Source organism: Mandrillus leucophaeus, unplaced genomic scaffold (assembly GCF_000951045.1).
Source record: "Mandrillus leucophaeus isolate KB7577 unplaced genomic scaffold, Mleu.le_1.0 Scaffold1325, whole genome shotgun sequence".
Taxonomy (NCBI): Eukaryota; Metazoa; Chordata; class Mammalia; order Primates; family Cercopithecidae; genus Mandrillus; species Mandrillus leucophaeus.
This window is the reverse complement of record NW_012101283.1, coordinates 44,708-54,527: the sequence shown is the minus strand read 5'-3', so window position 1 is coordinate 54,527 and position 9,820 is coordinate 44,708. Positions and strand designations below refer to the sequence as shown.

General features: G+C 55.4%; 1 protein-coding gene across 1 annotated transcript; it reads right to left on the bottom strand.

Moving 5' to 3' along the window:
- Positions 1-247: 247 nt before the first annotated feature.
- Positions 248-8,020, bottom strand: ATP6AP1 (ATPase, H+ transporting, lysosomal accessory protein 1). Its single transcript, XM_011972964.1, has 10 exons — positions 7,796-8,020; positions 7,475-7,598; positions 4,813-4,887; positions 4,252-4,445; positions 3,753-3,793; positions 3,008-3,093; positions 2,271-2,509; positions 1,558-1,605; positions 1,240-1,471; positions 248-1,075 (listed from the first exon to the last, which is right to left on the bottom strand). Exons 1-10 carry the CDS (start codon positions 7,957-7,959, stop codon positions 866-868), a joined length of 1,413 nt encoding a protein of 470 aa, XP_011828354.1. The 5' UTR covers positions 7,960-8,020; the 3' UTR covers positions 248-865.
- Between the last annotated feature and the right edge of the window lie 1,800 nt (positions 8,021-9,820).

Sequence of the window (9,820 nt, the reverse complement as noted above, 5' to 3'; positions counted from 1 at the left end):
GGGGGCGGCTCCCTCACGACGCGAAGGCTGCCATTGTCACTACGGCCTCCTGAGACGCCGAAGCGCACCGGGACTCGGCCCGACCACCCCTCCCTGCCCTAAGCGGTTAGGGCCCAGCTTACTAAAGCCCCTCCCGGTCTCCGGGGATGCCTCCTAGCCTCCCCCTCTCCAGGCTCCATCCTCCCGCATACCTCTGGCGAGCACGCGCCAAAAGCTCAGCGCAGAAATGAGCGACAAGAGGCCCAACGCATGGCGATCCTCGTTTACTTTATTAGGAAGGAAACAACCGAGCACCCCCTGCTCCTGCCAGGCACTTCCGGTGGGAACATGCCAGACAGCCGACGATCGCACCCAGCCCACCTGTGGAGGTGCCTTCCTTCTCAGGCCACAGAAATAAACCCCAGTGTACTGCTTATTGTTAGCACAACATCACCAGAAAACGATAACGACAGCCAAGCAGGACAGTTAAGTAGAACTTCCACACCCCAAACTCAGGGAGCCCTATAACCTTAAGGAGGGAGCATTTGCTACACAAAAACACTATCCACAGCCAGGGATGATGTAGACACAAGAATAAATAAGGAGAAAGGGGACCCTAGAATTCATGTCCCTTACGCCTCACAGCGACTAAGCCTGGGAAGCTGGTTGGTCTAGCATCTACGCAGAATATGTACACCTTGTTGGGAGAGATGGGGGCAGCCCAGGAAAGCTCCTCAGCAGGCTGAAGAGGGAGCAAGATGGGCTGAGGGGAGCTTGGGGTTCATGCTGCGGTAGGAAGAGGGAGGCTCTTCAGTCCAGTGTGCTGCAGGGCGGGAAAGCAACAACACGGACACTGTCCCACCCTCAACCCCCCACTGGCACAGGGTCAGACGATCTGGGTCAAAGAAATGGTGGGGCCCTTGTGGTCATCAAAGCGATCCATGGTCTTGAGGCTGAGGATCATGTGCAGGCCGTAGGTGAAGATGAAGAGCATGAACAGGGAGGTCAGCAGCCCCATCCAGATGCCGGGGGAGAAGAAGCTGGCACAGTCACTGGCATAGGAGAACTGCTCCCCCATCACGTTGAAAGCCTGGATCTGGCAGACACACAGACACGGGTCAGAAAGGACCGTTGGGAGGCCCAGCAAGGACTGGGACAAGGGCAGCGCAGGGACAGGACTCCCAAGCCCAAGCCTCTCTTCGTTTCTCAAACACCAGCCTGGGCTCCCCCACCTGAAGCTGGGCCACCCCTGCGCCATACCTGGAAGTCCTGAAGCATCATCTGCCAGGGGGAGGGCTGCGTGCGGGCCACGAGGAGACTGCCCTTCTTGCTCAGGCTGCTGACATACTCGCAGTGGAAGGAGTAGATGCTGGGCCCTGTGACCTGGGAAGCATTGAAGTAGGCAACGGAGCCATTGCTGTGGACTTCGAGGCGCTCCATGGTAAACCAGTGCCGGGCGGACACTGGGTAGAGGCGGTTGGCCAGAATGAACCTGGGGAAGGTGGCAGGGATGTCAGGTGAGCTGGGGAGGCTGGGGCCACACCAGCCTACCCACACCTCAACCACCCCAGGACTCACTTGAATGTCACTGTGGTACCAAAGAGTCGTTCATAGGTCAGTGAGAGCCTGCAGAGGCAGAGAAAGAGGTGCACCATGAGGCTCTGGGAGGGCCTTTGGCATCTTAGAGGAACAAGTTCCTCAGCTCTGCTCTTACCTAAGCTGCCTTGGGTCCTTGCAGCCACCTGAAGAAGCAGTGACCCCACTTGACAGATAGGAAAACTGAGGATCCAGTCACATTGCAAGCCCAGAACAGAGCTGGAAGCCAGGACCCAGGTTCCCCTTGCCACCAGCATGGGGGTCCTTCCTCTGGTTCCCCTGAGCTCACTACCTCTCCTTTTACTCCCTCTTAGGGTCACTAAGGTGCCTGGGCTGGGCTTTGGGGGTGAGAGCAAACAGAAGGGCATGGTTGCCCCATAAATGCCTCAGGTAGCTGGCCTGGCATTTGCCCACACAAAGTCCCAGAAGTTTTGCTCAAGGGGGAGGTGTTAACAACCAAGGTCCCAACCAAAGACTCACAAGCATGGGGAGGCAGAAGTCTGAGCAACTCCCCTCCAACAGCACCCCCCGCCATGACACCTCCTACATCCTCACACTGCCCAGACCCCAACCAGACCATGGCCATCCCCACCCCAACACACAGACCTGACCCTGGCTCCCTGCCCCACCTGCGACTCACAGTGGTGGGAAGGTCACCTGTGGTGGCACAGTCCTCCCCAGCCTAGTGCCCTTGCCTGGCAAAGGAGTCATTCCAGAAGGAGCCAGTCAGGTTGAGCTCCTGCACCCCAAAGGTGAGGGGAGTCAGGTCCTCCCACTGGTCCTTGTACGCCACAGAGAAGTTTTGGGCCCAGAACAGGATCCGGGGAGCGGTGTCATTGTAACTCACAGGAGGATGGATCACAGGTGATATTGGCTGTTTTTGTAACAGCTGGCGACCTAGCCCTTCAGCCACCACCGCTACATCACGGGCCACCTGCAGAAACACCCAACCAGCCTTCTTTCAGCAGCCCTGGGAGACTGTCATACTCCAACCCAGCTGTCGTGCCCTCCCTCCTCTCCCGACAGGACACCCTGTCCACTATCTCAAAGTCCCACCAGCCAGAGGAGGCCTTTCCTCCAGAAAGCTTTCCCTGATGGCCCCTAAACCCTGATGACGTTCCTAGTCCCTCAAACTTAGGGTCATTTAGACTTAGTGTCCAAGTCTGCCACCCACAAGCCTCAAAGGACGAGATGGAAAGCTGCCCCTGGAATGGGAAGGCAGCACTTGAGTGCTCATCCTAGTCCTCCCCCAGAGTCAGCCCAGGGACAAGCCACTCCAAATAGTCACACCACAGGGGTTCTGTGCCTGATGCTTCCGCTATGCTGGGCCTCCCGGACAGCCTGCCTGTGGCATACACCCCCCACCTCCAGACAGACTCACCACACTGCCTCTCCCTGCATGCCCCAGAGCCCCTGCTGGAAGGGCACATACCCTGGAAGGGCGGACCGCTGTGAGGGCCGCTGTGTACGGGACATCTTCAGACTTGAGTGTGCTCAGGACCTGCCCAATGACCTCATCTGAGGGTCAACAAGGAGAGCAGAGAGTCAAGTCACCAGGCACCCTGTGTAAAGAAACACTCCCCACCGTCTGCTTTAGAAACCTTCTAGACCATCTGAAAGTGGTGTTATTACTTTCCACTGAGGATCCTTAGGAGCAGCTATTTCTCACCCCACCCCCATTCCTAGCCTCCCCCGTGGACAACTGTGGCTTTGGTCATCAACTTCCTAATGCCAAGCCCTACCTATGTGACACGAGAAAATACATATCAATACAGAAAACTCCGCATCCACCCATGAAAGGTTTGTGACTGCCTTTCCATGGGGAATGACTGTTCTTTATTGCAAATAGGTAAGTCCCCAGAATTGTTTTTCCAAATGTCTGCAGTCTTATTAAACCCATAACTCTAGGATTCACGCTGCATGCACAGAAACTGGCTCCATAGCCTCCAGCACAGGGGGTTACCCCTCTGCCAAGTGGGGTCTGGCTGGACAGGGTCCTCTGCTAGGTGGTCCCTGGCTGGTCCTGGGAGCCAGCATTTCCCTGCTCCACTGTCAGCTGCCCCGAGAAGCAGGAGGGCCACCCTGGGAGTGAGGAGGCTGAGGAGCTGCAGGCCAACTGTCTGTGGTCCCCGCCCAAGGGCTAGGTGAGGATGTGCATCCTCCCTGATTCTACTCACCATTGCCTGTGAGGACTTCCCTGGGTGCCATCAGACCAGAGCTATGGAAGACAAACAGAGCGCCAGAGTCCTCAGGCAGCCTGGACCTGTGCTGCCTACTACCCTTCCCCCGCCCCAGCTTCTCCTCCCCACTAGCCCCACACACCAAGCCTGCACACTCTTACCTCAGTGCCCACTCCTGGAAGCCCATCTCACCCCGAGGCTTCTCAGTCACACTCAAGTCCTAGCCACCTGCTCTGTGACAAGGGCCTGGCTAGGTGAGAAGGCTCCCCACCCACAGGGCTCACATCTGCCTCATCTCTGGAGCTAGGCACCAACTCCTGAATCACAGAAGAGGCCCTCCCCACCTCTTCTGGCCACACACGGCACCTTCTAGAAGGGCTGTGAGGGGGTGGGGAGTACTGGCATATTTGGTCGAACGGTGCCACCACATGCCATAGCCCAGGGTCTTGCTGCTCTCTGGACCCCGAGGCTGGTGGCTGGGCCATGTGGGCAGTACCTGGCCGTGTAGGGCAGGCGAATGAGCAGCAGGGCGGGGAGGCTGGCGTTGAGCTTCAGCTCCCGCAGGGTGGCCAAGTCCACATGCAAGGGGCTGGCCCTGAGCTTCTCCTGCAGGTAAGTGGTCAGAGTGCTGACTGCATACCAGTCAACGGCAGGAAGCACCAGGGAGGAGGGGGCCAGGTCCAGGGCATTCTGGTGACAGGGGAGAGGCAAAAGGTGAGTTAGCCAGGGGCCAGTGGGCCTGGGCCAGCCCCCCAAACCTCTCTGGCAGGTTTCCTCTGGCAAGCCATACCCACAAAGGCTCACGAAGAAAATGGCCCACACCCCAGCCCCTGACATTCAGGCCCCAGGCCTTTCTACCCCAAAGCCAGTGTCTCTGCTAAGAGTATGAGGTGGTTTTGTTGTTGTTGTTGTTGTTGTTTACGGGGGGGGGGAGGGAGGAGGCAGCCCAGAGGAGACTCAGACCCAAGTAACGCTGATATGAGGTAAGAGTACAGTTCTTATGCTGGGAGAAGCACAGAATGTCCCCCATGGCCCCTGGCTGGGAGAGGACTCTTACCTCTAGATTAGAAAAGGCGCTGTCCTGCTTGTTTCCAAACACACCACCATATGCTGTGAAATCCTCAATGCTCAGCTAATAGGGAAACAGGGGAGACATCTGAGGAGGTTTGACAAGGAATGGGGTATAGTGGAGCGCGACTGTGTGCTGGTGGTGGTGGCTGGGAGACTCGCCTCTTCCCTCCAGCACTGTCAAGGCAGGGTGAGAAGACATAGAAGGCAGTCATGGGGGTGGGGAGATCTGCAGGCAGCTGATTTGTGGTAACCTCAGGAGTAGGAGTCAGCTGCCTTACCCGCCCTACAGACAAGAGGAACTGGGGAGGGAACAGGGAAGCTGTGGGGAGGGGGTGGGGCAGCCAAGAGCATTTGCAGCAGGCCTCCCAGCCAGAGAAAATGGGAGTTGGCTATGTCCAGTCTGGACAGGACCGTCACCCCACTTGCTTTTGGTGGAAGGGGAGAGAGGTGAGATCTCAGAACATGCGGAGGAAGCACTGAAGTCTTTTGAGCTCTTAGGACCACAGTGGCCCTGACCCCATCCCTTTTTCGATACAACTTACAGATGTCCTTTGTCCTTTCGCTCCTACCCCCTACCCCAATCTCCAGCTTCCTCTGGCCTTTCCCAGTTAGGCCCTGAGGAGATTTTAATCAGCTTCCCTAACCTGTTTGGTATATACACTCGCCCAGTCTCCCCTCCCTTGTGGGCAGGACCTTGCTTGCTGCTGTTTGGCCGCCCGGACTCCCAGTCGGAAAGCCCAGGAGTTGCTGGTGGGTCCTGTGGGCTTTCTTTAATTGAGAAATCACACCACTCCCTGCTCCACATTACCCAAGGCTTTCTTACACATTTAGAACTGCACCTGACCTTCCCCCTCATGGCCTACAAGGTCCTACTTCATTGCCTGGCCACCTGAGAACCATCTCCTACATCTCCTACCCCTTTCTCTCACTCACTGTGCTCCAGTCACACCAGGTCTTCCTTGAGCTTGCCAAGAGCACACCTCGCCCAGGGCCCTTGCATTTGCTGTTCCAGGAATGTCCTTCCCCCAACAGCTCCCTCCCTCCATTAAGATCTCTGCTCAGATATCACCTCCTCACCTCCTCAGTGAGGCCCGGTCTGATCACCCTTATCTAAAACAGCATCCCAGTCACTCTGTCCCCTTAAGCCTGTTTCCTTCCCTAAAGACTATAACACTGACATCATATAATATACCAACTTAGTATTTACTGGTCACCCTCATGAGAATGTCAGCTTCCTGACGGTGGGGGATTGGGTTCTTCTGCTCACTGCCGTATCCCCAACACTTCATAATACCTGGCACATAGTAGGCTTTCCATATTGGACAAATGAATGAATGGGTGAATGCCGAAAGACTGGGGGATCCTGGCTAGATGTTTTATGTGGATTATAAGAATTCCCCCTCACAGGCCGGGCGCGGTGGCTCATGCCTGTAATCCCAGCAGTTTGGGAGGCTGAGGTGGGTTGATCACGAGGTCAGGAGTTCAAGACCAGCCTGGCCAACATGGTGAAACCCTGTCTCTACTCAAAATACAAAAAAAATACAAAAATTAGCTGGGCGCAGTGGCAGGTGCCCTGTAATCCTAGTTACTCAGGAGGCTGAGGCAGAGAATTGCTTGAACCCAGGAGGTGGAGGTTGCATTGAGCTTACATTGCACCACTGCATTCCAGCCTGGGCAACAGAGCGAGACTCTGTCTCAAAAAAAAAAGAACAAAAAAAAAGAATTCCCCCTCACAGCCGTCTGATGTAGGTGGTGTCTTCATTTTACAGATGTAGAAACTGTCATTGACAAAGATTATTTCATGCCTCCAATGGCTGGTTACATGGTGGAACTAGGACTCAGTTCCTATCTGAGTATATTATTTACCACCTCCTGAAAAGACTTCAGGCCACCATCTGCCCACACAGCAACCAAGGGAGACTACAAGGGCAATGAGCCATACAGGCCACCAACAAGGGAGGGCCTAGCAGACGCTTGCTATCTTAGAATCATCTCATGGTCTGCACGCCTGCTTGGGGGCAAAGATCCTGGATGGGAGGGAAAACAGCATGCAGGTTATGAGCTCCAATTGGGAGGGAGGATTGACAGACTCAGGCTGGAACCAAAGTGGTGTCTATCAACTGTAGTGAAACATTGTATCTCGACAAAACTTACTTTCCTTGGCAGTAAAACTGAGATAATGACATCAGTATAGCAAGTGCCTACAAAGCACTAAACAGGTGATCATTTTCCAATTATCATTATTATGATCATCACAGCTAGAATTACAACTGTGCCGCCCATTAGCTGTATGAGCTTGGGCAAGTCACTTAACCTCCAGCCTCAGTCTTCTCATTTATAAACGAACAGGGACAATAATCCCCACCCACCATATTGGAGTAAGTCAGATATCCAAAGTGCTTGGTAATCAGTAGGTACCTGGCCTCTGACCCGTCGCTTCCTCCAATCAAGTTGGTGCCATTTCCGAGGCTGTCGCCATGCCCACTGAAGCGTTTACTACAGGCCTTCCCATGAGACGACCCACACCTCCCTACGGTTGGGACAAGGTCACTGAAGCTTCCCTTGGGGAATGGGCGTCAGTGTCATGGGGGGAGGGGTTCCTGGCTGCCTCCCGATGACCGGGGGAGAGTGGGCTGGGGCAGGCGCACCTTGTCCTGCAGGAACAGCAGCACATTCCGGGGACCCAGCTCCAGGGCGGGATCTAAGTAGGCAGAGAGTTGCAAGTCGCTGGTGATGTGGCCTTCATGAGTGTCGGCAGGAGCCCACAAGTCCCTGGCAGGGGACAGAAGAGGTGCTGTCACACGGGGGCGCATGTGGACTGGAGCTGTTGCCGGCAGATTCGCTGCGACCCCCGAGCAAAGAACAGTCCACCTCTGGGCCTCACCACCCCTCGCGTAGGACAGCGCCGGAGTCGGAGTCGGGCGAGGGCGCCTCAGCCGCCACAGCGCATCCCACCCCGGCCCGCTCACCGGTCACTGGACCACAGCACCAGCGGGACCTGCTGCTCCGCCGCTGCCGCCGCCGCCGCCGCCGCCGCCAACGACAAAAACACCGGCAGCCACGGCATCCGCCAGAGCGCCTGGGCGCACCGCGGCCTCATCCGCACTCGAGCCGTCGCCGTGGCCGCCATCATAGCCTCAGCCTCCACTGCTTCAGCGGCCTAGACAGCCGCGGATCAGGTGACCGTTGCCCCCGCCTGAGCCCCGCCTCGCACCTCCATTGGCCCAAGCGCGGGCCGGCCGGCAGGGCCGCAGGTAATTGGACCAAGTGCATGCCACTCGCGGCCACTCCTTCTCACTGGTTGGCTGTACGTGTCTCCAGGCACTCACACTCCGAGTGGGAAAGGGGATGGGGCCCAGCTAGACCTACTAGGACGAGACAAGGGGGACAGGGAGGCTCCGCGGTACCCTGCGCGCACCCTGCGCGTTCGCCCGTCCGTTTTTATTTATTTATTTATTTTTTGTGTTGTTGCTCTCTTCTTTTCTTTCTTTCTTTTTTTCTTTTTTCTTTTCTTTTTTTTTTTTTTTTTTTAAGAGACAGGGTCTCCCTATATTGCCCAGGCTGGTCTCGCCTACCCCCACCCCCCAGCTCAAGCGATCCTCGCACCTCAGCCTCCGGAAAAGTGGAACTACAGGCGCGCATCGCCGCACCCGGCCAATCCTTGTTTTAATCCTTTTCCTTAAAATTGCAAAAGTGGTGTCTTTTTCCTGTAGATGGACCCTCCCTGATACAGGTGACAGGAGACTGTAATCCCTTAGAATGAGGACAGAAGCTAGCCCAGGACAGCATCTGCGGGAACACCCAGCACTTACTTTGGGTGGGAGAAGGGTCCAGAAAAGAGATCGGACAAGGAGCAACCGAAGAGGAAAGGGGGAAACCCAGAGCGAAGCATGGCTTCAAAGACACCCTAACGGGCCGGGCGCGGTGGCTCACGCCTGTAATCCCAGCTACACGGGAGGCTGAGGCAGGAGAATCACTTGAACCCGGGAGGCGGAGGTTGCAGTGAGCCAAGATCACACCACTGCACTCCAGCCTGGGTAGCCTGGCAAGAGTCCATCTCAAAAAAAAAAAAAAAAAAAATTGTAGTCATGATTGTCACATGTGATTCAGACTAGGACGAGAATAGTGGCAGTTGAGCTGGAGAGAGGAAGTGGGTCTGATGATACAGTCAAAGAAAATTGTAGCTTTTGGGTCTCTCTGAGTTGGGGACTGGGAGATGAGGTCACTTGCGGGCTCACTGAGTTTCGGGTGCTTAGGGAAACCCTCAAGTGGCCATTTCCAGGCCTGAACTAGCTGAGGAGAGAGGTTTTTGCTGGAGCTTCACTGTATCCCAGGAGAATCCAGCAAACTTAAAAAGGAAAGCATGTCTATTATGTTTCTGTTACTTTTGGTACATAGTTTCAAGACAAAGACTTCCTCTGGAATGTGGAATGCAATCTTGCCTCTACCAGGACTCTGTTGCTGAGCTGCTTCCATCCTTACGGGAGAAACCCACCTGTGACTGCTTTTATTCTTCCCTCCGTTGCCAGGGGTCCCTGGAGCGATGGCCCTTGAGGCTTCCTGAAGCACCTGCTATGGGCCAGGCACCCAGACTCTGCCCCCGAAGTTGACAGTCTAGTCTAGAGGACATGCAGGACAGCAGGTCATGATACAGGGTCATGCATGTTCCAAAGGTTGAGACATGGGACTGGGAGGGATGTAAGGAGACGGGCACCCATGAAGCTGCTCCCACCAGGAGGTGATATCTAAACTGAACCAATCACCAAATGTTGATAGCACCAATGAGCACCTTCTGTCTGGGGACTTCATCTTTAGGGTAAAAGCATTTCTTCATTGAAATCCTGGCTGGGCGTGGTGGCTTATGCCTGTAATCCCAACACTTTGGGAGGCCGAGACAGGCAGATAACCTGAGGTTAAGAGTTCAAGACCAGCCTGGCAAACGTGGCAAAACCCCATCTCTACTAAAAATACAAAAATTAGCTGGGCGTGGTGGC